The 27098-nt window shown below is 40.1% G+C and overlaps 1 protein-coding gene across 2 annotated transcripts; it reads left to right on the forward strand.

Annotated features, from left to right (window-relative positions):
* Positions 1–1573: 1573 nt before the first annotated feature.
* Positions 1574–26429, forward strand: rnf19a (ring finger protein 19A, RBR E3 ubiquitin protein ligase). Of its 2 annotated transcripts, none has more exons than XM_043218355.1 (10): positions 1574–1734; positions 11690–12557; positions 16520–16728; positions 17448–17592; positions 17770–17932; positions 19203–19317; positions 20426–20587; positions 21460–21673; positions 22825–22968; positions 23729–26429. In XM_043218355.1, exons 1-10 carry the CDS (start codon positions 1704–1706, stop codon positions 24435–24437), a joined length of 2760 nt encoding a protein of 919 aa, XP_043074290.1. In that variant the 5' UTR covers positions 1574–1703; the 3' UTR covers positions 24438–26429. The 2 variants fall into 2 exon arrangements, with proteins under 2 accessions (XP_043074290.1, XP_043074291.1); XM_043218356.1 differs by having other exon boundaries at positions 1575–1734; positions 23732–26429.
* Positions 26430–27098: the final 669 nt, after the last annotated feature.

Raw genomic sequence — 27098 nt, forward strand, 5'->3', positions numbered from 1 at the left:
TAGGTTAAAAATGTTATTGCATTCATTACTATATATTTTGAAATATGTCAATATAGCCATGTTCTTGCACATACCGCACAGTTAAAAAAAAAAAAAAACTATTTTATACTGTAAGAGTTATCAACAATGCAAGCCAGAGAATACATTGAACTGTTAAAAGTGATCACATGAATATTCAAAGTCAATGTTTCGGCCTGTTTGTAGTCGTTTCTACCGGTTTCTTTCTCAAAGCGGGTTTCCCATGCACTCTCCTTCACATTAGAATAAAAAGGAGCGTGTCTCAGAAGGCATTGATATGCACGCGAGGCCTGATGCACCCAGCACTCAGATGGAAATGCTGTGTGATTGTTTGGTGAAGTGCTGTTGTTTGCTGTAACTGGGTGTGTGCCTCCAGACTCTCCTAACATCTCCTTCTGTGACGCAGCACACAGCTGGAGGACGCTGGGTTCCTGCTTTGTTTTCAGATCTGGAAAATTCCTTTCGTCACGTGCGTGGAGAACCTCACTGCAACACATACAAATGGCAGTTTATGTTTGTCTTTATTCAGAAAACATCGTCCTCTACCAGTGTCCCACAAAAGGGAATATTTATCTTGGCTCTGACTGACTTCATATGAGGACGGTTTTGTGTTGAAACCCTCTATAATTAGAGCTCTGGTTTGGACACCATCAAGCAGCGGCTGAGTTGCTCCATATGGAAATAAGTTTTTAAGAGCTTGTGCTGTTTGACTGCGTGAGCTCTGGCCGCAGTGCTCCAAATTACCAGGGTTTCCCGACATGAAATATTATTGGATACACAAAACCATTTATTTCATAATATAAATAACTTGACCTACAAAAATGACTGTGTGTGGTACAATGATGGTAATACCATGGTACTTTAAGAAACACTTTTAGACAGTTAATTTTAGTTAAAAAGATGATCTTTCTCAACCACTGCATTAAATATTATTAATTATTTGATTTTAAGGTTGAGAGTTTATTTATTTATATATATATATATATATATATATATATATATATATATATATATATATATATATATATATATATATATATATATATATATATATGCTTTGTTTACATGGAATTTCAAAGAATATCAAGTAAAAAATACCATGTAAAAAAATAGATCAAAAACGTTTAAAGAAAACAAATAGCTAGTTTTATTTAGTTATTTAGTGATTTCTAAAAGCATGAGAATTTTGCTGTTTTTAATTTTTTTTATTAATCATGTAGAAAAATGGAGAAGAGACAGTCCAATTTTTCATACAACAACAAAAGCAACAATAATATAAAATATGATCAGAAAAGTAAAAGTTTAAAATAAAATTCTTTATTCTTTTTATAAACGTACACCTGTCATGTTTAGATAGAAATGTATGTAAAAGGGAGTTATTTATTGGCAGGCTAGTATGCTACGTTTGTGTAAAACAATAACTAAACTAATAACGTCTCGCGTCTGTTGTAACGTTATAAGCAGATCTGATTGACGTCCTTGCTAAAATAATTCGGCTTTGAGGAACGCTCGCGGACTCTCGCGAGATTTGGGTTTGAACTGATATGTGAGAAGAGAGCAGACGGATGCCAGTGAGTCAGAGAGCGAGCTGAGGACGGCCCGACGAAACCCGACAAAACAACTCCCTCAAGAAGCCTTCTTCCCACACCGCACTCGGAGTTTTCTGCCTTTAACTGTCACCTGGAATGAAATGCTTTTACGTGGATGACTTGAAAGGTGAGTCGCCGGTGTGTTTGGCGATATAAGAGGCTAGTTTGACTTGTTGGCTAACGGTCGTGTGATCGCGTTCACGTTCGCTCGCGCAGGAGGACGTGAACGCGGCCGTTTACTCTTTTTATTTCGCGAAAACTCGTCTCGCATTTGTCCGCTTACAACAAATAAGCGTCTGTCTGTTGCTGTACGCCCGCTAGCTGGCGTGTGGGGCGGTAAAATCGCTTTAAAGGGCCTGTGGCGGGTCCGACATTAGATGGACCTAACGTTACCGTAGGCATGTAGCCAGTTATCGCATTGTCCATTTGTTTCTGTTTGTTCAGATTATATTCACGCCTCCGTAACCAGGAAGTGTGCTCAAATAAAACATTTACCTAGCTTTATCACTGTCCTTAAATGTCACTGAACCTTTGATCCGCGCTATAAGCGGGCAAGACGTTTTTAGACCCTTTGTTAAAGGCTTAACTTGGTGGTTTGTTTAGTAACAGATCGCACGCCTGGATATGACTGGATGGTTATGGACTACATAATCAATCAGCGAATCTACGTGCTGGGATTATTTCCTGTAATCGTTAACTTGCTCGAACAAGCACATTTCTGTAGAAATCGAGTGTTTTGCTGAAACTGTGAGTAAATGCCAGTTCCGAGTCGCCCAGCCTCAAAGTTCAAAGGGCGATGCAGTGTTAGGGTTGTCCCTAATTTACCCAAGAGGGTTTTTGTAGTAATAGTGAGAATGAGTAAACTGGTTTCTGGGATCGTAGCAGGAAACCTCCCACAGCTGTTGGTTAATCTCAGAACTGTGGAAACTGTTGAGATGTGTTGACCTGTGTCTGGTGTAAATGTTGATTCAGCATCCACTTTGAGTCAATATTAGAGATGCGAGATAAAGAAGCGGGTGCTGCGGGGTGTCGGACCCCCGGGCAACGAAGATCTCCACCAGTTAGGTGTGTTTTCATTATTCTGCTGGTGACGGTGAAATAAGGGATCAGCTTTTGATGTAAATCCAGCATGAAAGCAGCTTATCTTCAGTGTCTACCAACGTGGTCTGGTTTTGATCTGAAAGCAAGGGAGACGCACGGTTCGGCGGATTTCACTGGGTTTTTGAAAGTGACAGACAAAAAAACAACTTATCTTGGCTCACAATAGACTTTGCTCGTGATTGAATCGCACCGTTGAATCGAACTATATTATTGGATTTTTAACAGACATGTCCTTGTGTGCATGGTTAGCCATTAAAGGAAATAACCCAATGCGTTAGATATAATAGCAATGAAATTTGAATTGTTTAAGGTGTAAACATTTCCTAATATAATATAATACATACAGTACGCATTTTGTAAACAACTTTCATGGTGAGACAATCATTTGACAGCACTATTTGTTTATAACTCGTATTTATTTGGTTTTCATTTATGTAAGTAATATTCATCGAGTTAATAATAATTTCGGATTAAATATTACTTTAGTTTATTTGCATGTATACGCATTTATTGTTTCTATATAAATAGTATTTGATGATTCCAAATTAAGTCAATAAAAATGGGATAAAATATTGTTTGTTGGTAATTAATTATCAGTAAAGTAAATTTTTATTATATATATATATATATATATATATATGATATTTATTTTTTTTTTTTTAGGATCAGGATGGTCTCATTATGCCGCAGGTTATTAGCCCAGATTTGGTAACTTTTATAGCCGCAAATGAAGGAGAGGATCTATTTGACAAGGTTGTGATGAAGTTGTTTAGGTGAAAACCAGTGTTAAGTTGAGAGCTGTGTTTATTTACCTTGTTTACGAATTCCCCGCGGTCTTGCTCTTGACCTTAATCAAAGTCTTGGGCCTGTTTCTCTCCGCGTAGCTGGGGAACAATGGCCGCTTTATACTTGAGCTGGAAGTGCCATGAAATCAGGTGGCTTACTAAACACACACCAAACTGTGTGTCGTGTGTTTTAATGGGCCAGACATGCCTCGGTATGGGAAGTGGCGTTGTTCTAGCACAGCAGTGCATGTTAACACACCACATTAACTATTCTAGGAAAAAGTTTTCGGTGACATTAAATTCAAAGTCTTTGCTGTAGAGACAGATGTTGTTGCCTGCCTCGGGCGTCGGTGTTTAAAGCAGGGCCGGTAATGTAGTTGATGAATTCTTTGTGTGCGGAGGTCAGGGCCTCATTAAAACGGCCACAGCGTTTATGCATGCATTCATCATAAGTCCTCACAATGCAGTGGTTTCAAAGACCTCACTGGCAGTGATCCGTGCAGCAGCCATTTATCTAATGACTAGTTACTTATTAATTTCTTTTATGATCTCCAATGCTGCTGACAATACAGTATATCAGCGTTCAGAATAATAGTGATTTAAAGGGCTGTTCACATCAAGGGTGGCAATTATAACTGTAAAGTTTTAATAGACTAATTCTGCGAGGAAAGGTAAGTCCTAACCATTGTTATACAGAGGAACACTTTTTTTTTTTATGTTTTTTTTTTCCCTCCTGATTCAGAGAAATTGAGAGTTTTTGTCTTTAAATGGATACAACAGTTCTTAGCGAATCATACTAACATAATTTACAGCAGGTTCTATCAAACTGTTAATGCCGCAGAATGTGATTGTGTGGGTATACCAATGCCTTTCAACATAATACCATGTTTCTGTGTCATACAATAAGTTGGGTGAAAAAGATTTTCTGTGCTCTGGCTGCTTTGGAGAGTTTCCTCTATTGCTGTTGTGACAGAGTCTTGTGAAACAGTGCCCAGGAAATTCAGGGAGACACGTGTTTGTTAAAGGAAGTGTGTACATGGTGTCTAAGTAACACCATTTCTATGTTTTTTAATCTTGTAGGGCTGAAGTTCATGTTCTGTACACAGGATCTGCTCTTTGAAAAGGGCAACGACCATGAATCTCTCCACACAAGATATTGATTTATTTTCGTCCGTTTTTCCATATAAACCACTTGCGCATTTGCGTAATTTTGCATGAAATCTGTCATTTCCTAAAAGCGACAGATAAATCTGATCTGAACGCTTTCACTTTCACAGGAGCGCTGTGTATCCGGAGATGAAGGGAGCATTATGGCAAGTGACGCACTGTTTTGAAAGCCACATGAATGCAGGTGTTTCGGTGCGGAGGCTTGACTGCTTGACTGCTTTTTTTTTACGTCTGTTTGTTGTTTGTGTTACACTTGCCAGTGAAGTTTAATTTTAAACTTCTGCATTCATACTCGCTCACACACAGCTGATATTTTCAGCTTCACTTTCCCCGGCAGACATTGTGTACAGCAGGCGTGTATATATAGAAAGTCTGTGTGTAGCGCTCATCAGTTGGAGCGAAATCTTACTGCTGAATGACCTGAGGAGGCCAGCTGAACTGGCAGCGTCTGGATCAGATGGTGACGTCTTAATCTCCGTCCTTCATTCAGCATCTGAGAGTGAAGCTCCTTTTAGATTAGCTACTCAACCCGCAAGAGTGTTAACGCTATCATTCACCAGCTAGGGTTTGCTAATCCTGCTGTGTATCATGATATTGAGATGACTTTGTTGGGGAAGAAGCTACGTGAAATCTGTCGCTTCCCGATGATAATTTCAGTTTGTGAGTTAAGTTGAGCTTTTGTTTACTAGTGCAGTGAATGGGTGCCGTGAGAATGAGTCTAAACTAATGCGGTCCAAAAATGAGTTGCGATTAATCACATCCAAAATAAATGTTTTTGATTACAGATATAAAAGATGTTATGTATGTGTATATTAAATATTTATAAATAAATGTACATTAATATATACATGTAAGTTATTTCAAAATATATATGCTCATTCAGTATGTTTTTTTGAAAGGAGAAAAAAATGTGTATATATATATATATATATATATATATATATATATATATATGTATATGTGTGTGTGTATATATATATGTGTGTGTTTATATATATATATATATATATATATATATATATATATATATATATATATATATATATATATATATATATATATATATATATATATATAACATTCAATAATAAAAAAGAATTTTACTTAACTTAAACTGAGATGTTATGATAGTATACATGTATGTTAAATACAGCTAATAAAAATATAAAACACCCTAATTTAAGTAACTCAATTGAAAACTTTTTTTTTTTTTTTTTTTTTTTTTTTTTTTACAAAATGAGCTGACCGAATGAATTAATTGACTCACGAACAAAAATTATTCATATTACTCCACCTGTCCTTGTGAGTAATAAATGACAGACTCTTTATTTCTGGGTGAACTATCCTGATTTGAACGAGCGCCCATTTTATGTGCAAGATGTATTTCTTCAGTTTGTCTCAGAGTAGAGCAGCTTGCACAATAAAGTGCGACCTCACAACCTGTGACATTTATCACAATACACTGGTACTTGTTGAGAAAAAAGTGACTTGTTACTGGAACAGCTGTTTTGAGGGAGGAAGAAGTTGTGCTTTGACTCTTAAGAGAACATGGTTAAGTTAGTTACATAATTGACTCCCTAATGCTGCCATATGAAGTGTTGACGCTTAACATCACGGTTTGTTTTGTTCCGTATAAACTCACCGGATACTGAGCTATTTCGGTTTTATTATGTATCTTAGCACAAGCGCCGCCTGCTAGCCAGAGGTCATTTTGCTTGGTTAATATTGTATAAGACCCATTGAACACTGCTGGTTGTAGCTCCACCTGTCCTTGTTCAGTCTGCTCTGTTCTTTCCTAGTTAGATTGCAATGGAGACGGATTATAGCCAACCTGAATAAGCCTTTTTCTTTTAGCTGCTCAGCTGACAGCAGTTTGGAAAGCAGCTCGGGGATTTTGGATTTGGTGTGTCAGGCTTAATATCTGATCAAAGCTTTGTGTCCAGTATAAATATCAGTGTGATCAACGCCATACAAGGTGAAACGTGGAGAGTGATCCGGAAGTGGCAGAGCGAGTGTGGAAGTCTGTCCTCAGTGAAGAATGCTCCCGGAAATTACTGTAATGAGCTCATTACAGAAATCCCACTGCATTCTGTTCACACGCCTGCTGGATGTGTGTGTGTGTGTGTGTGTGTGTGTGTGTGTGTGTGTGTGTGTGTGTGTGTGTGTGTACAGCTGGGACAGTGGCAAGCGCTCTCCTGCTGGCATAGTCAGCAATTGTGCTGATGAAGAAAAGCCTGTTTGGTGTCTTGGTGAACACACAAACACAGAGCAGATGAACACGGCCGCGCAAAATGCCTAGCTGCTGACATCATTTCCTCCCGGCCCTCAGCTGACTGGAAAAGGGGCGGAAGGGAGAAAATGGGGGGGGAAAGAGAAGGGTGGAATCCTTTTATACTGTGCTGGCGTCTCCGCCCCGCCTGTTGCTTTGACTGCTCTTTCTCAGCCGCTTTTGGTAGAAGGAAACTTCTCAGCATCGTAGCTGCTTTAACACGCTTCCTTGGAGTCAGACGTTACTGTAGCGGTCGTATAAATCTCCCGATGTCTCGCTCATGTGAGCTGCTCTTTACGATGCTGGCTGCCGTTTTATACGAGCTAAATGACTTCCATATGTGAGAAATGCAGTCGCAAATTCGATTGGTGTATTCAGTAGGAAACTGGTTTTATGGAATGCTCATTTTACTCAGGGATTTTTGGTCAAGTTTCTTGCCTTGTATTAGATTTGTTCATGAATGGATTCTTTTGATATTTTCTGCTCTTATTAGTTGAGCCCCAGATGATAAACTGCGCCCCGTGGGCTCTCACACTGTCTAGTGCAGGAGCTTTAAAAGCCCTTTTTTGGGCACTGATATTTCAGCAACTGAAAATATTTGGCAGAAACGGCAAAACATTAAAGGGTTTTTGTTTTGAAATAAAATAGTTTGGAGGGCTGAAACCATTGGTCAGAACAGTGTTTTATGTTTAATTTGGACATTTCTGGTGACGTGTTTTGACCGCACCAAAACTATGACTGCATAGGGTAATCTAACACCACAATCTAAATAAGTTAATCAGGTTTTTTTTTTTTTTTAAAAAAAAAAAAAAAAAAATCAATGCATCACTAGTTTGCTTGGTACACCAGTTATCATTATTGTTGTTTGTTCTTTTTTTTTTTTTATTCAAATCTTGGTGGGGTGTTTACTTTTTTGTTTGTTTTTTTTAGTTAGTGAACATGTTGTACATCAGCTACCCATTAGCCGTCAGCTTTTTACAAGGGAGGGGGAAATAAACAGATTCTAAGTAGTTAAAGATTGTTGTGATAGTGAAACAATGTTCAGAAAATGGGTTTCCTTTGCCCCAGCTTGTCAGGGTGGGTTGTGTGTCTGTTGTCTCCTGGGCACAGTGTGTGTTTGTTTACTATAAAAGCATTTACACCCAGTAAATGAAATTCTGTGACTCTCTCACAGATGTAATTAACTCATTTTACACGAACTCCCCAATAGGGACCTCTCACTGGAACATCAGTCATTTTGACTTTTACTGTAAAATATCGATTGAAATATTAAAAAGCCAGTTCTTATGTTTTGTTATACCGGTGACTAATTAGAGTAATGACATGTTAATATCCCTCACTGAGGTTCTGCACTCACTAATGTCAGTTTTTATTCCTTATAGTTTTATGATGTTTTTTGAAAGAACCCGATAAAAGAAAAACACATGTTTATAGTTGTTGTAGCCTTGAGGGAAATCAAGCATGGGAAATTGTCCTTGATGAGCTAGAAAAATTTGAGTAATGTTCAAATGATGTGTCTAAACGGCATACCACACTGGTTAAGCAAGGAAGATGTGTTGTGGGAATCTGTTGAACAGCGTCAGCCGTTTGCATTGCACTTTCATTCTGTGTTCTCATCCACAGCTCAACCAGCAAATGTTGATTAAAATGAGCTAGAGCTGCTTGCACATACCAGTCGGTGTTATCAGGACTAGACTAAACCCATCCAGCAGAACAGTCCAGATGTTATCTGTACCTAACTTTTCTGTCGTGTTGGGTATACGATGAACCCCAAATGATGATAATGCGGCTGTTAATGACATCTTATCTATCTTGAGTGTTATCAGCTTGCATGGCATTTGTCTCAAGGGCTCATACGTGTCCTTACGTGTGTTTTGACAAGTCACCAGAGTGGAATTAGAAATGATTTAGGCGCACACAGGAAATCTACATCGAACGCATGTTAAAATGTAAGCCAAGCCGAATGTTTATATAAGTATAATTGTTCTAAGTGTTACTGCTCTTCCTTCAGTTGTTGTTCGGGAACATGCTGGAACAATCATCTATCTCAGTTTCCTTGTATTACATAAATGCATATGAAGCTCTTGACATCGGATGTTAATATTAATCCCCGAAACTAGCTGGATTCATCTGAAACAATCAAGGTCAGCAGATGTGCACTAATGATTAATAGACTAGTAAATGTATCATTTAAAGTAATTAGAATTAATTCTTCCTCCAGGCAGTGTAGTGTAACTGTATTATATTCAGGATGTATAGACTTGGAGCAGTATTTGTTGTAGGGATGCACAATGTACCATTTTTTTTTTTTTTTTTTTTTTTTTGCTCTAGTATTGTCCATACCAGGCGTAGCGAGCTCTGGTCCTGGAGAGCCGCAGTTCTGCAGAGTTCAGCACCAACACTAATTAAGTTACCTGTCTGTAGTTTCCAAGTAACCATAATTAGCTTGTTCAGGTGTGTTTGATTAGGTTTGACACAAAACTCTGCAGGGCTGCAGTTCTCCAGGGCTGACGTTTGCCGCTCCTGGTCCATATGGTAGTACCGAAAAATACGTTGTGTGCATGGCATTTGAACATGCATGCCAGCAGGAACATTATAACTTGATTTTTGTATGTCTATCTGCTTTTTGAATGCTTGAATGCACATCTTCTTTGACATTTAGGTGTGTGTATTGTGGAATATTTTTCTAACATTTGTAGCTCTGGGGATGTGTATCAGAATCACTTGTTTGAAAAACAAAAAACAAAGGTTTCATTGATTCTAAGTTCAAGTGGAACTCATTTGGCTGACTATCTGCTTCCTTCAAACATATGAGCAAATGCTCTAGTGTGTTGAATGGAGAGTGTGAAAAACCCCAGCTGGAAAGTGTGTGTGTTTGCACTAGGAGGTTAAAGTATTTCTGGTATGGCTTAGAGGCAGCAGAGAGTAAAGACAGAGATGTATCTGATGTGAATTCTCCGAGAGGCCAGAGTGTGGAAAACACCTTATTTTTGTCAGAGTCAAGTGAATGTCCTGTTATTCCTGTTGCTTCTCATGTGACAGGCTGCTGCATTTTTGGGAAGCTAAGATGATTCATGGCACTGTCTCTTCCTCATTCTGTTGAGACTGACACTTTTTCTTTATTATTTACCTATGATAAGATCACGCTTATTCATATGCAGAAACACTTTCTGTGCTAACTAAAGTTTCTCGCTGCACCCACAGTCATTCAATTAGATCCGAAACTAAATAATTTTTGTGTGTGTAACGAGAGCTCTTGTGTGTTTGTGAAAGGCCTGAAGGCAGGGTGAGGAAATGTATCTATGAATGACGAGAAGGGTCCTCATTCTCCTGCCTGTCACATTCAGTTCTGCCGTCTCAGGTTTCTGACCGTTACAGTTTCTGTGGCTTTCGCTGGCATGCGGTAGTTTCCTCTGTCCTCTTACAGTGTCGGTGATGTCAAGTCCTGTTCAAAAGTGGTTCTGCAGTATTTGTGTAATTGTTTCATTACCGTGAATTTGCCGTTTTCAGCCTTTCGTCAACTTTTCCACTGAGTCAGGGCTTCTCAAAACTCATCTTGGCAGTGTTTAATGTTTTCAGATCAATTGCAGCCTTCAAACTTGCTGCTGACATGAAATTCATGCAGTTGCTCTAAGTATGCACTAGTAGTTCTATACATTGTATTACTATTGATATAAAATTAGCATTTGGCTTTGATTTACAGTTGCGTGTAGTTGTTTGCATAATTTATTACTTGTAACAAAGAACTTGGTTGTCCATAATTTTGATATTCATTCATCATAAAAGCAAGTCAAAAATGTATTTAAAAGCAGGCTGTAATTCCCCTAACTAACCCATACATGGTTGAAGTACATACAACCTGTTTCTGTTTCATTTGAGGTTGGAATGAAAGTCATAATGATTTGTGGTTCGGTTAGTAAGTCAGGTTGAGTAACCACTCTCATTTAGTCATTGACTCAATATTAGAGCTGCTCGATATGACGGACAAATAGAATTAATTTGATACAGCAATCACATTTAATTTCAAGTAGATTTATAGCTGGAAAGAATGCTGTCATTCGAATAAAGGTAAAGAAAACATACCTTCAGACTGCTCAATCTTTTTGTGCTCTACACTGCTCAATCATCAAGTGACATTCGTTACTGAATGTAAACGGTTGTTACAAACTGTTACAAAACACTAAGGATTTCTCTAAATATAATTGGTTCCAAAGGAGAAAAAAAGCGATTGTTTTTGAATGACATGAATTCCTGAGTCCATAAAGAAGTTAACTTCCCAAATGATCTGTTCAACCCAAACCCCTCCAGTGATTGGTCTATTGTAATTAAAAGGAGTTTTTGAGCTTTTGACGGTCACAGCGGCACGTAGCGATATAGAATGAAATTTAATTTTCCTTCAGACCAACACAAAAAGAACAACCTACGGGCGACAATATACTAATGTTTCATTTTGACATCAACATGCAACAGCTGGGTTTTAAAAAAACTACTAGTTTCAATTATTTGACTTTGCAATCATTGAGCCGATAACTATACATGATGCGCTTTCAGATTTAAAACTCTGCAGGATGTTTTCATTCACTTAGAGCTGTGTTACACACTGCATGAAAGCTCTTTAAATGCACATGCTTCCACCTACAATCAAAAAATGCAGTTATCAATATGTTGACGTCTCAAAACATTGTGGAATCAATATAAAATGCAAATGAAGTTGTCTGTCTTCCCCCGTCTCACTCAGTCCTGTCTCTGCTTCTTCACAGATCAGGTCGAGATCCCGCCTGGCGACTCCAAACAGACCCGTGTGTCCCAGCTTGAGCTGCCTGGCTCAAGGGAGCAGCTTGTGGAGAGTTTACCGCCATGTCTTAACACTTCACACTCCCCTCTGAAAACCCTGTCCCCCTTCCCCTCTCTCTCCCCCCCTCCCCTCCTCTCCTCCTCCTCCTCCTCCTCCTCCTCCTCCCCTCCTGCTCTCCCTGTAGAAGCTTCCCAGTCCTCTGGAAACCACAGTGCCTCCTCTGGAGAGATGAGTCTGCATCAGCCGCAGCAGCAGGGGTCCGAGAGGGACCTTCCCTCCGCCGCCTCATCCGTCAGTCTGCCCTCTGTACGGAAGACACCTAAGAAGCGGCGCATCTCGCTACGCTCGCTGTTCCGCCGGCGCTGCGGAGACCCCAAATCCCGCAAGTCGCGGGCACTGGCGGCCGGCGTTGACGGCATTGCCAGCGTGGAGAGCGTGCACTCGGAAATGTGCCAGCAGCAGGATCACGCCTCGGCGCTTTCTGCCCCCGGTGTGGCCTCCACCTCCTCTTCCTGCTCCTCATCCTCGGCCTCCACCTCCGAGCTGCTGGAGTGCCCGCTGTGCCTGCTGCGCCACACCAGAGACCGCTTCCCTGACATCATGACATGCCACCACCGCTCCTGTGCCGACTGCCTCCGACAGTATCTGCGCATCGAGATCTCAGAGAGCAGGGTCAACATCAGCTGCCCCGAGTGCTCCGAGCGCTTCAACCCTCACGACATCCGCATGATACTCAACGACCGCGTGCTCATGGAGAAATATGAGGAGTTCATGCTGCGCCGCTGGCTGGTGGCCGACCCCGACTGCCGCTGGTGCCCTGCTCCGGACTGCGGGTAAGGGCACTTTTTTACTTTTTTTTTTTTTTATTTGAGTTTTTTTTAATATGTGCAATTGTTGAGTTTGGAGTTTAGATTAAGAAAACAGTTTATTAAGCCATCTTGTTTTTAGAGAAAATAAATGTTAAAAACCCTAATGTAATGTGTGGCATTAAAAACAAACAAACAAACATGAAAGCTATCTCTTATTCAATATTTTAATATTTATATATATATTTGAAAGCAAGGTTTTTTTTTTTTTTTTTTTTTTTTTTTTTTTTTTTTTTTTTATATATTCATGGAAAAACTCAACATGAGGAACATTTCCTCAGCAACTAGCTGAAAAAATTAATAAGCATAAAAAATGTATATGAATAGTAAAAATATTAACACACTTGTGTGTTTTTCTTTTTTGAATACTTTGTGGTTGAGATCTTTACGGGTCCACTTGGATTCGAAAACCTTGGCTCCAACCCGAGTCCAAATCTCAGACACAAGTCGGGTTTGGTATTAGTTGCCTCGGGTAATTTAAAATAAATGTGCTTTTGCCAAATGGACCAAAATGCTTTTGCACGCTAACACCACGAACCAATGTCTGGTTATGATTACAACAATACAAAAGAAATCATACGCCTTCTTTTGCCAAACTCCTTCTTTTCTATTTTCCCACAAGGCTGTCAGAATGGAAAGGCTTTTATTTTTTTATATTTTTTATATAAATGAACAAGCTTTCAAAAATTGGGTGTCATGATTATTTAATGTGTTTATTATGTGCAAAAAAAGTATGCACGCCGGGTTCGGTTATGAAGTGACTCGGGTTGATTCAGGTCGGGTATGGGTTTTAGGACCCGAGAAGACCTCTACTTTGCCGTACTCTTTAGATCATCGATACGGCGCGGTGCTGACATCCTGTTGCTATAGCAGCATGATAGGAGTTGGGATTTCCATGACACATTTTTTTCCCTGGTTGGGCTAAATGGCTGCTCTGGTTTTAACTGCATGGCTGTGATGTTGCCACAGCTGCTTTGTGTTGCCACAGCTGCTATATCTGCATGTGTGTATTTGCTTATTTGTGGCCTGTTTGTTTTGGCACGTCCGTCTTAGAAGTGGAGGCCATTTGTGTTTAATGTGTGAGCATTTATAAACAGCCTCTTACCTAAAGTGACTTTAGCCAAGTCAGCTAGAATATTTACCTTCATGGTTATAATCGAGCTACAGTCTTCGTCTGTTTGTCAGAGTATATCTTTTAGGGGATTTGATATTTAAGCCAGATGATATTTAAAAATGTTACTTTGTCGTGGTTTAAGTAAAAAATAGAAGCATTGTGAAATATAATTGAAAGCACTATTTACTGCTTTCTATCTGAATACATGTTAAATGTAATTTATATGTAAAACTGATCGTCGAATACACTTATTTGATGATTTTACAAAAAACAGTGCTGCTTAATATTTTTATGGAAAACATGATACTTTTTCAAAATGTATTCAATACACAATTAAAAACAATAGCGTTTGTATAAAATACGTTGGAACATATTTCCTTACTGTCATCTTTGAGTAATTGTGGTCCTTGTGCACAAAACCAAAACATTTCTAAAACGTTGACCCTTATGCCTACTTTTTTTCTTTAAAAACTTACTGGCACCAACATTTTGAATGGTACTGTAAAAGTCCTTATTGAATGTGTTTCAGAAGGGATTAATAATTGAATTATATAGGCTCCAGAGACTTGTAGTTCTGCTTTTGAATCTTTTTTTTTTTTTTTTTTTTTTTTTTTTTTGGGCTCTGAGACAAAAATATTTGGGACGTCATCTGAAGCTAGCACAAGCCAAAGGCCCAGTATTGTGTTGTGATCAGCGCTTTTGGAGGCCTGACACTGGTGACACTGTCACTTTGAATGGGGTCTTTTATCAGGCCAGTGGAGAGCCTGGCAGCAGATCTTGTCATGCTATGCACTCATCTCCGCACAGATCTGCACCCAGCTGTGCCCTGAGTTTCAATGATAACACCACCTTTTGAGCTGCCTGTTTTCTCTCATCGCCTTTGGTTAGCGTGTGCACTTATTTTAATTTTTTTTAATAGGCACTATTACATCTGTCACTTTGGAGGATGTGTGTATTTGTGCGCATTACAAAGATCTTTCCCCAGATTCTAGAAGTAGGTACTTTTTGGAGGGTAGTTTTTAAACAAGCATCAGAACATTAGTGTTGGAAAGGAGAGCTATTCTACATGTCATGGCAGGTTTGGTCGCAGTTATATGTTGAGGGATACTTTGGTTGGTGATGAGAGAGAAACTTCTGGAAATTGATAAATGGCGTCTTGTATCAAGAAGGTATATGTTTGCATGCTAAATCTGTGATGCAGGGTTTTGTATCGTCCTGGAAGACTTTGTGTCCCATCGTCAGACACGGGTAAACTGAAAAGAAAAGGGACTTACAATAACAGTTTTTCATTTAACAACTATTTCCAAATCAAATCAGTGTATTAGAAATGAATTCCGAAGGATCCTGTTAAACTGATCCTTTCAGCTTTGTATCACAGGAATATATATTTTTAAATATATGCACATAGAAAAACGTTCTTTCACATTTTTGTAAGTTTACAGATTTTACTGTTTTTGATCAGCAAAAGAGTCTAGTCTAGTTATTAAAACTGGTCCCCAGATGTTTTATGTTGGAAAGATGAATCATTGAACAAATTCTTTGGGAGTTGTTGAGCAAATAAGGTCAAAGTAATCGCATATTATATGAAAATGAAAGTGTTTTTGACCTTGCATGTATGTCAACTTGTTGTTGGGGACTCCCAAAACCAAAATATGAAGCTTCCATAACCCATAATAGGGGCGTTCTATAACACTGCAATGGTGGCAAAAAACATCAGTTTTGCCATCACAGAGAAAAAAAAAACATTAATTAAACACATTTTTTAAACTGGATTTTGTCAAATAAATACATCTTTGCTGAGCATAAGCTTTCAAAAAGTAAAAAAGGAGGGTGCAGACTGTGAAAATATTCTCATTTCTTTTTTTTTCATAGCCTTTTTCTCCCCTCAGCTACGAAACCTATAGGTATTGTTATTGTTTGAATAGGTAAAGTGAAATTGTTGGTTCCCCCAACATGAAGTAGACATGACCATCTCCAAGAGAGATGGGAAAGAAGCACTTTCTAGCCGTCAGGCAGTGGAGTGTGTTCCTGGTTAATGTGAAAAGCAGACGGAGTGAGTTGCAGTGATTCTGCATTGTTGCAGGGTTGGCTGAGAGCTAGCTGTCTTGGAAGACAAATATGCAGGGTTTTTTTTTTTTTTTTTTTTTTTTTTTTTGAAAAGAAACTTCTCAGTGGAAAAGCTTTGTTCCATGTTTTATGCTATGTGCCGCATGCAGGGCTTTCTTTGTGCTGTGGTGGAGCAATCTCGCTTGACTTTTGTTCTGGTGCATTCACTATCCTTATTTTGACTTTACTGTCTTGTCAGGGTTTATTGTACATCAGACGGGGGGGCGTCTCATGTCTCCAGCATTGTGTTTACTCGTACACTCTCAGAGTCATGTAGAAATATGGGCGACTCCAATAACAAAGGCCACTTTGTTTGTGGAAACAGATGTGGTGGAGGCTTTTCTCAGACGGAAAGCCGACAGTTGACCAGATGACATCTGGTTTGCTCCATAGCGTTAGCTCCTTTTGTATCAAGTTATATTGTGTAGTTATGTCAGTCCACATGCAGGCTCTTCTAGCTCACTGATCCTGTTCTGCACATCCAGGATCTTTTCTCAGCTCTTTTTTTCTCACATAATAATGAGCGTTAAAGACTCTTATGTAACTTGTCTAGCACACACATCATCGAGCGAACTGATCCCGTCTCTCAAATCTGTTTCTGTATTTTGTGTCTTTCCAGCAACCATTAGCTTTGTAGACAAGCGCAACTTTCAGCACCATTTAATAGGCTCTCATTAATGATGATAATATTGTCTGTTTGATCTGACAGGTATGCAGTCATTGCCTTCGGTTGTGCCAGCTGTCCAAAGATCACGTGTGGTCGAGAGGGCTGTGGGACTGAGTTCTGTTACCACTGTAAACAGCTGTGGCACCCAAACCAGACCTGTGACGCCGCCCGACAGCAGAGAGCTCAGAGCCTCCGGCTGAGACCCTTCAGATCCTCGTCACTCAGCTACAGCCAGGAGAGCGGTGCTGCCGGTGAGCACAACACACACACGCACACCACACACAGACAAAAATACCCTGCTGGGAAAGCCCTGAACACGAGTCTGATATTAAGAGTGGGAACCCAGATTTTCTCAGTTCTTAAAGTTCTGGAATAATGGAATTTTTTAAAAAAACTGTATAAATTTAGTGTATGATCGCTCCTAATTTAGGAAATGCAACAGTTTAAAAAGTTTGTCTTGAACAATAAGGGGGGGGGACTCCTGAAATCAATCCAATTCAATTGCTGGTGGGCAGTATTTGATTTATTTCTTCAGCGACAGTTGCAATGTTATCACTATTTACTTTTATGTTGGTTTTTAAGGCTATTTGTATTGTACAGGTAGTCCCTACAACTAATATAAGTTTCCTATCTTATTAAAGACAGGTCAAAGGTTAAATGACAAGCAATAGAACAAATACAATGGATGAAAAATGCTAATTAAATGAAAAAAGATTTTCAAAAGTTATCTCTGACAGTATTCAGATTAGAAATACTACAGAAACTGAATAATCACATGCAAAATACAACACAGTATGAATAAAATAAACATTCATTTTTGTAGTTTTCATAAATCTAAGTGGTTTGTTTCTTAGTCATATGCTCTCTAATCAAATGACACCAAATCTTGAAACCTAGTATGAAAACGTCCTAAATCTGGTCAAAGTCAACCAGCAGTGGTTTGAACCGCTTCTATCTGTGTCTCTCTAAGCTGATGACATAAAGCCATGTCCCCGCTGTGCGGCCTACATCATCAAGATGAACGATGGGAGCTGTAATCACATGACCTGTGCTGTGTGCGGCTGTGAGTTCTGCTGGCTGTGTATGAAGGAGATCTCTGACCTGCACTACTTAAGGTGAGTGTCCCGAACACCGCTTAAGTGTTCACGACGGAGGAAGGCCACGTGGCTTCAGTCAGACCTCTAAATTTAACTGCGTTATTGACCTGAGAACTGATGAAGGCCAAAGCTACGGGCATCAGCAATTTTGTGACAAGGTTACGTTTTGTTTAATTTTCTCTTTATCTGATACAGTCCTTCAGGATGCACGTTCTGGGGTAAAAAGCCCTGGAGCAGGAAGAAGAAAATCCTTTGGCAGTTGGGTACACTTGTAGGCGCTCCGGTTGGCATCGCACTGATTGCTGGCATTGCCATACCTGCAATGATCATTGGGATTCCTGTGTATGTGGGCAGAAAGGTGGGTGGCTAAATGAAACACTGCGGAGAATGAGAAGTGAGGTTTTCAAACCCAGTCTTGTAAAACAATTCCAATTTATGAAATTAGATGCTCTATATTAGAGCTGGGGAAAGATTAATCGCATCCAAAAAATATTTTCTTATGTGTCTGTACTGTTTGTATTTATGTATACATAGACACACACAGTGTGTGTATGTGTGTGTATTAATAATATAATAATAATAATAATAATAGAAATAATATATTAAAAATATTATTAATATTACAAATAATAATATTAAAATAAAATACACACACGCTTATTTTAGAATGAAATTGATCATAGTTGATCATTACACGGTGCTGAAATATATTTTATTTTGATCAAATCCGCATCTTAAAATCTGATGTGACCATTTAAACCGAAACACATTTTTATTTAGTTATTGCATGTCTGTCTTTTTTGCCTGTGTGTACAAAGCCTGCATATTTCAGTAACGTTTACTAATGATCCTGACAATAGTGCACAATCTTCAGTCATCAGTAATCATTAGGAAGTCATTACAGTACTGCATTATCAGCCTTAACTCGGATTGAACTCACTGACACATGGCGTGGGCTAAATTGATGAAAAATAGGCGACAGTTAATTTCTTTAATTTGGCAGCATTTCCTGTGACAGCTTCTTTTGTGAACCAGTTTCTCCAAATGCCTGTCATGACTACAAGATAATAAGTGCCTTCGTTTTATCTGACTAGAAGAACACTGCTTATTATAAACCCTTTTAGAAACTGGTGCCAGCATGTTAAAATGGGTTTGACGGCGGCTGTTTTCACATCTGTATTAATAGATTTAAGGAATCATATGTCCAGCAAACAGCAGTGATGTAGTATAATATTTGCACTAAATCAAGGATTTGGTTTTTGCGGGAGTTGATATGCAGCCTGTCTCTGCCAGATTAATCCACTGCAAACTGGGTCACTTGTACAATGATTAATAACACTCCAGATATGCGCTGTTCAGTCTGAATTTCATTATGAAGGGATTTCCATAACGTCTGTTTGCTGACCTGAATCCTAACTGAGCATTGCGTTTTGAAATATGACGACCTACGTGTCTTATCTCACTCTTATCAGCCTTGTTTGATCTTCAAGAGACTCTTGCTAGATCATCGAGTGGGAAATTATGCTAGCGTTATGAGTAACCAAAGCGTGAATTAATCTAGAATAATGAGTGTGGTGATGGTGGAGAGATGCGTTTATTCACTTTGTCTTTGAATCCGTCTGCTTCAGATTCATAATCGTTACGAGGGGAAGGACATCTCCAAGCACAAGAGGAACCTTGTCATAGCCGGCGGGGTGACATTGTCAGTGATCGTGTCTCCAGTGGTTGCTGCTGTCACTGTCGGTAAGCAGACTTCTTTTTATTTTATGTCTGATGATTCAGTTTATGATTTGGATTGCGGTTTGTTCTAGAACATAAACCTGTATTAAATGTTGGCAGTTAATTTAGCCCCAACATACAGACTGCATTTGTTAAAGATGAATAGTTGTCTTAATACTGCACAACCAAAGACTGAAATTAAGCTTGCCTAAAAATGTCGTACTAAATGGCAATGGGCATTTTATTTATATAGCACTATTTACTACAACCAGACAAAAGTGCTTTACAATAGAATAACTAAAAAGAGCAATAAGTTCTTATCAAATGGAGATCCATAAATATGCACTTCATGACCAAACATTAAACACATTGAATTGTGTTGGTTTTAGCTTTATTAGGAAATTATATTACTCTGTGAACACGCACAGGTTTTTTTTCCAACCTTGAATTAATTTTATAGTTTTTAAACCTTATATAGGCTCTTTTATACCATTTCAGCTTGTTACCAATTATGAAAATAACAAGAGAAGCTGATATGGTGTTAAAACACCCAATACATGATAATGATCTCTTCATAATAAGCACAGGCTGCAGTTTTGTCGTCTGCCACTTTAATTGCTCACGCTTATTATAGTAGGGTCGATTGGCCTTCAGCGTTTTAAGGCTCATCAGCTGAGAAAAATGTTTGGAAAGCGCTTCCAACAATAATGTCCCTTTCTTTCATTATTGTTGTAGTAGTCTCATAGAGACTAAAGCCAGACCTTTGGACTGACGGCTGAGGGTCTGGAATACACAACAGCTTTTATTGGCCAAGGCCTGCTTATGAGGCGTTTGACCGACATGTCAAAACAACCAATCACAGTTCTTTCAATTCAGCACCACGTTTCTGGGCGTGGAAAATCACAGCAATGAATACAACTCTCAGGCGCATTTTTAAGATTCTGTGCCTCAAACTTTAGATCACATACTTTTGAATATCCAGCGTTTAGTTGACCCCGATGAGTGCTCGTTATCACAGTTATAAACGATAGCTGTAGTGACAAACTATTCTTTTCCTATTCTCATTGACTTTATAGTTAATTAAGCTTTGTATGAATGCCCTTTTCATTGATCTGGTGTTGTGTCTGTGCAGGGATCGGCGTGCCCATCATGTTGGCGTACGTCTACGGCGTGGTGCCCATCTCTCTGTGTCGCAGCGGTGGATGCGGCGTGTCTGCGGGGAATGGTAAAGGTGTGCGCATCGAGTTCGACGACGAGAACGACATGAACGCGGGCACCGGAGCTGCTGTGACTGGTGAGTGAACCTCACCGAGAGCCAAACAGTGTTTAAAGCATTCAGTATCTGTCCTACTCGGTCATCTTCTCTGTCTTGGCTCTTTCTCTATGGAAGAGTTGTCTATCACATTTCATAATTTCTCTCCTCCTCACTCATGTTTAATGCAAATATGTGAAGTGTGTGCTAGAATGTGTTTGATCTGCATTGAAGATGAGTCATATCTGGAGACGAAGTTTATCCTTTTCCAGACACAACTCCTGAAACTCAGGGATCAAGTAGCTTTGCTTCTCAAACACTAAATAATTCCTGTGAAGCTCGTGTAACTCTGCGAACAAGTAGCTTTTGTTCTGATGTACAGAGTTAGCCTGAGGCGAAAGGATTTGAAGTATGATTATGCTATGTGTAACCAGGTTTCTTAAATCCAGTAATTTTTCTAGATTACTTTGTCTAAAAAAAACTCTGTGGCTAATCATTTGAGTTCATAAAAATAATAATAGTTTTTTTTTTCTCTGTTTATGAGGATCATACAAAGCTTTTTTTTATTGAAAATGCTACTAATTCAAAGGTTGGCATAAAATATATTCAATTCAATTCAATTCAAGTTTATTTGTATAGCGCTTTTTACAATGGCTATTATATATCTTGTAAAATGTAATCGAATGGAATTTTGACAGAATGCTGATCAGCAAGTGTTACGTTTTAAATAAAAAAAATGGATGGAAAATTATGGGATTGTGACACTAAACGTTCTGCAATTTCATGCAAATCCCCAAAAACACTGGAACTGTACTAATGATTTAAAAAAAAAAAAATGTAAAAAATTTCACTCAGAATACTTCACACTTTGGTGAACTGCTCTAATGACTTTTTTCTTTGGATTCTCTTGTCAGACACCACTTCGGTAGCAGAGACCAGGCATAACCCCAGCATCGGCGAGGGCAGTGTGGGGGGCCTGACGGGCAGCCTGAGTGCCAGCGGTAGCCACATGGAGCGTATTGGAGCAATGAGAGACAACCTGAGCGAGAACGCCAGCACTATGGCCCTCGCCGGAGCCAGCATCACTGGCAGCTTGTCAGGAAGTGCCATGGTCAACTGCTTTAACAGGTCAGTGACACAATGTCTGCATGTCCCTTCGTGCGGTTATTGACCAGAAATGGTCACGTGTTTTGAAATCCGAGTGTGGTGTGACTGTGTACGTACTCTAAAGTTCAAAATCAAAACTTCCATCAGAATCCCAAGACTGCTAAACATTAATTTTAAACAAATGGCTGTTCAGAGTAACATTGGCGTTAGTGATTCTACATGCTGAACGTTTAGGTCTTAGACTCAAAAAAAAAAGCTACATTACTAATAGTCATTGGTCAAGGCAACAGAATTTTTAGTTTCACATAGCAGTCTTATGTTTTTTTTCCGTTTGTACTGCAAGAAATGTAGCCAACCAATAGAATTCATGCGTTTGGTCTCTTGCCCAGAGCATCTGCTGTTATATAAAACCATGACTTGGTGGCGCTTGTGAACAAAGTGTTTAGGAAGATGGAAGATCATTCAAGTGGAACAACTGTCACATAAAGAGTACACATGTTTTATGCAGGCTATGCACACATGGAGATCTAACAGCTGGATTTGCCTGGAATTTCAGAAAGCCTATCAGAATTTTTTTACTCGACTCACACAGTAGTATATCAATAGAATCACAGATGAATGGAGAAACTTGTCACCATAAACATCAACCTATTTATAATCCATTCAATATATGCCATTTATTGTACACTGAGATTTTAAAGTTTGATATAACTAATAACAAATATTAAAATGACATGGATTTAAATATTGTTTAATCACTCTTGCAAAGTGAAACGTCACCAGGTCGTTGGCGCCCTTCAATAAAACCTCGGTTTTGATATTTTGAGCCAATTATTACAACCTTATTATTAGTCATACTAAAGCTTAAAGTTTTTGTTTGTTACTAAAACAAAAACGTACCCCTAGACACCCCTAGTGTCAATAAGCAGTGATATAACTCATACGTTTCCAAATGTGCGATACAACTTTTATTCTGCAGGTCAACCATATATTCATGAAAAAAAAATACTTTTGAATAAGGAAAGCAATAACTTTGCCATAGTGTCAGCGAGAATAAAATTTACGCTGCCTTTCTTCGCGTCAAGCTGTGCACAGATAATATCTGTACAGTTGCAAAGACTAGAGGAAACGTGAATTCTGACCCCTTCAAATGTGGTGTTGGTGTTTCCCAGGTTGGAAGTTCAAGCTGATGTTCAGAAGGAGCGTTGCAGTCTGAGCGGGGAGTCCGGCACCGTCAGTCTGGGGACAATCAGTGACAACGCTAGTACCAAAGCAATGGCTGGATCCATTCTCAACGCCTACCTGCCTCTGGACAGGTCTGTGTTCATGTGTGCCCATACGCCACAAACCAGTCACAACGCTCACATCTGAAAGCTGACTAAGAGAGTTTGTTAGGACGGGACAATCCTCGAGTCGAGATCTGGAATCTGAGGGGGCAAAAAAAGCTTTAAAGTTGTCCAAATTAAGTTTTATAAGCTTTGCTTATTGCTAATCGAAAAGTTTTTATTTACGGTAGGTAAAATCTTGTAGCTAAAATAGCTATTGTTCTTAGTCCCACCCCCATGCCCGGATTTACATTTAGCGTGTTTTCTTTGGGTGTTTGAGCCAGCGCACACTGCAAGTAAAGTGTTGTGCATGGAAACATGCGCAAAATAACACATTTGCATTGCACTTTTTGGTAAAAGCTCAGAAAAACAGGTTTGAAAAAGTTTTAAACCTGTATGATTTTTTTTTTTTTTCCTGCTTCCTTTAAATGAGCTAGACTTAAACTTCAAGTTGTCTTTATATAATGATATATGGCTCATGATGCTGAATTCTAGAATAAGTCTAAAAAAAAACCAAAGAACAGTGCAGGCGTATCAGGTGCCCCAAAAATGTTCTGGGTCTGTAAGGGTTCATATATCCTAACGATATATCCAAAAATGTATCCTTTTTGACCCATAGGCTTTAATGTATTGTTGGCCTTTGCTACAGATAGACCTACTTAAGACTGGTTTCGTGCTCCAGGGTCACGTTTGCCCACGAGCGTGTGTTGAGAGGCTTGAGCTGTCGCTAACAGCAGATGTCGTGTTCCAGCAGGGACGGGAGCAGCATGGAGGTGCAGGTGGATGTGGAGTCCAAGCGAGGGAAGCTGAGGCACCACAGCGGCAGCAGCAGCATGGACGACGGCAGCAGCGGAGGACACGGGCCCGGCGCTTGCCCGTCCGGCTGTCCCCACGAGGGCAAGTGCATCACGTCCCGCTGGGCCAAGGAGCCGTCCTCCACCTCCTCCTCCTCCTCTGGCAAGAAGAGCAAAGGCAAGCTGCGCAAGAAGAGCGGCGCGACCAAGATCAACGAGACGCGAGAGGACATGGACGCCCAGCTGCTGGAGCGCCGCAGCACCAACTCCAGCGAGCTCGACTCGCCCTCGCTGAGCGGCAGCCTGCCGTCTGTGGCCGACTCGCACTCAAGCCACTTCTCAGAGTTCAGCTGCTCCGACCTGGACGCCTGCAGGCCGCCCTGCTACGAGTCCCACGCCCGGCACCCCAACGCGGCCGGAGCGGTCAGCCCGCTCCCGGAGGTGGAGAACGACCGGCTGGAGAACTGTCCCGCTCCCGGGAGCCTCCCGCAGGCCTCAGTCGCCCCTCTGAGCCCCGACGGGGCGGCGGAGCGCCCGCTGTGCTACATCGCGGAGGAGAACGTCAGTTTAATGTGCGCGGCCGAGAGCTCGCCTAAAGAACGCAATAACAACCTTCCTCAGCCGACCAGCCCTGTGCGTAACGCCTGCATTCAAACAGAGATATAAGCAGACACACACACACACACACACACACACGCACGCCCTAGCTTTCACAGCTAACCTTTATTACCAAGGATTGCACGGATCGTTTCGTGGAGGTTTTAACGTCCAGGTCGGTCGGTTTCGTTTTTCGAACGTCGGAGGAGGAGTGGCGCTATCTCGCGTCTGTCGTGAGCGGGACGCGCCACGAGGTTTCAGAAAGCTCGCTGTGACCAAAGGTTACCTACCGGTGGACCGGCAGTCGGTCAGCGCTCGCAGTCGGACCGAAGCTGGGGTAAGATTTAGAGAGGCAACAGATGAATGTAAGTGATGCACGGAGACTGATGCAGCTGTCGAGCACACAACGTGTCCGGCTCGTTTTTCACCCCAAAATGAAAGGGAATGAAGAGAAATATCCCATACTCCATTCCTTGCGTACTGGAAGTGAAGCCTCCTTTTAGGTTTGATTTGTGACATTTTCACCTTCATTAAAGTGATGGTTCAGCTACATTTTAGCACTGGAGATATTATACAGCTGAAGTCAATGGGAACCCACAAGTGTCTTTTATAGGTTTGGAACAACATGAGGAAGAGTAAATGACTACGGCTTTGAGCACGTTTTGTCCCCTTTCTCTTTTTTGTAGTATAGTTTTTGGAATTCTTGATTTTTTTCCTACTAGATTCTTAGTACTATAAAACAGTATTTTGTTTCTGTTACTATTGTAAAAAGAATATCAGTACAAATGCTATCATTATTTCAATGTGTATATAATTTTTGCTATTTAGTTTTTTTCCCCCAATACAGTCATTCAGATTGGGAGGGAAATTGTTAACGAAAATGTCACAAACTTCAAATTAAATCTTTCTACAAGTAGGCTTTATTTTCTTTAAATGTAATTTTGGACTGGAATATGACCATGAAACGTTTTTGACAGCTAGCATGTGACAGACACGTGTATTCAGGAGCACCTTCACTACACACACACACACACACACACACACACTCATATACTCTCAGTTAGCCAGCATATAGCTTTAGTTGGAGGAGTCTGCGACTATTCAGAGGCAACCAGGAAGTCTGAAGATTGCCGAGAGATCTTCATACAAGATGAGCCCACGAGGGACCAGGCAATATTAGATTTCCCTTTCACAGCAGTGATTCTTGTGTTTTTAATTTCTTGGGCTTCTTTTCTTTTCGGTGTCGCTGCGTGTTTTCCATTTTTCGGGGGAAGTAGATGTGTTGAAGAGCCGGATGAAGCCGCGTCGCGCCCCCTGCTGGTAGGACGGGGAACTTGACCAAACCCAAACATGGGAGGAAGCGAGGCTGGCATGTTAAAAGAGAGAGAGAGAGAGAAAGCCAAGTTCGTAATTGGCTATTATGGATGCAGTGGGTTATGAATCAGAAAGATCTGCGTCCCGTTTAAAACAAACAAAAAAATTCAACTACTTTCATTGTAAAGGCTATGATGGTAATCACATTCAGGTTGTTTCAGCTGATTAAGTGATTTTTTTTTTTTGTATCTGTATTGACTCATGGTGCCTTTTGAAACATAGGTGAACTACATTTGTTTTCCGGTTCGTGTCTTATGAGTTCAAATGTATTGGACGAGGCTGCGTTGAATGTTAGCGAGGCGGCGTAGCGTCCCTGGGACTACACATCTGACCGCCTACCAAAGACAGCACTCAGGCTCACTCCTGCACACTTCAACACACTCACCGTTTACAGACGCTCCTCGGACTCGTGTGTTTGCACTGTTCATCCGCTTCCTTTCTGCCGTTCTGGTGCTGCTCAGTAATCTCTCGGGACTGATCCAATGCCACAAGCTGCTTTGTTTTTGTTCCTTCTATTTCTTTAGCGTTCTTTTTTTTTCTTATGTTTTGAGCCTATCCATATCTGTATTTTTTTTTTTTTTCAGAGGCTAGGGCCTCTAACTTGTTCAAAACAGCTTGTTATTTGTATATTTGCTTTATAATATGCGTGTAAATGCATATCTAAATGAAAATAAAAACATGACTCTAGGTGAGTTGTCTGTGTGTTTGCTCAAATGCTGGTTATTGAAGTGTAGGTGAAATAGAATTAAATAACAGTGGAGTATCAAATATTAGCGTAACAGATTGAGTGGGAAATTGAAAAAAAAAAAAAAAAAGCATTCTATTGGTTAATGTACCGTAAATTCTGGACTATAAGCCGCTATTTTTTTCATAGGTTTTGAACCATGCGGCTTATACAAAGGTGCGGCTATTCTGCAGATTTTTCCCCACCGCTAGGGGCGCTCTAACCGGAATTAGAATCAAAACTAAGACGAAATAAATGCAAAGAAGAATACGCTAGTTCCTCTTTAGCAGATATAAGCCGGTAGAAGCGGATAGAAGGACGACAAATTACCAATCGTGTCAAACTCTATCTTTTGAAATCCTCACCCCTTCATCATGGAAGCCACACGAAGAAGTTCGTATGATGCAAGTTTTAAGTCGAAGGCCATCGATGTCGCTATACAAGAAGGAAACCGCGCTGCTGCTCGGAAGCTTAGCGTCAATGAGTCTATGGTGAGACGCGGGAAGAGCAAAACTTTTTTAAATAGAGCGGATGCGGCTTATATGCAGGTGCGGCTTGTTTATTTTTTTTTTTTTTTAAATACAGCGGATGCGGCTTATATGCAGGTGCGCTTTATATTCCAGAATTTACGG

Source organism: Puntigrus tetrazona, chromosome 19 (genome assembly GCF_018831695.1).
Source record: "Puntigrus tetrazona isolate hp1 chromosome 19, ASM1883169v1, whole genome shotgun sequence".
NCBI classification, from domain to species: domain Eukaryota; kingdom Metazoa; phylum Chordata; class Actinopteri; order Cypriniformes; family Cyprinidae; genus Puntigrus; species Puntigrus tetrazona.

Bases quoted from the DNA above. Each gene is read 5' to 3' on its own strand.
- rnf19a (XM_043218355.1), top strand. From the start codon at position 1,704: ATGAAATGCTTTTACGTGGATGACTTGAAAG. The intron at 12,558-16,519 runs GTAAGGGCACTT...TTGATCTGACAG, and splicing joins TGCCCTGCTCCGGACTGCGG to GTATGCAGTCATTGCCTTCG. The intron at 20,588-21,459 runs GTGAGTGAACCT...TTCTCTTGTCAG, and splicing joins CACCGGAGCTGCTGTGACTG to ACACCACTTCGGTAGCAGAG.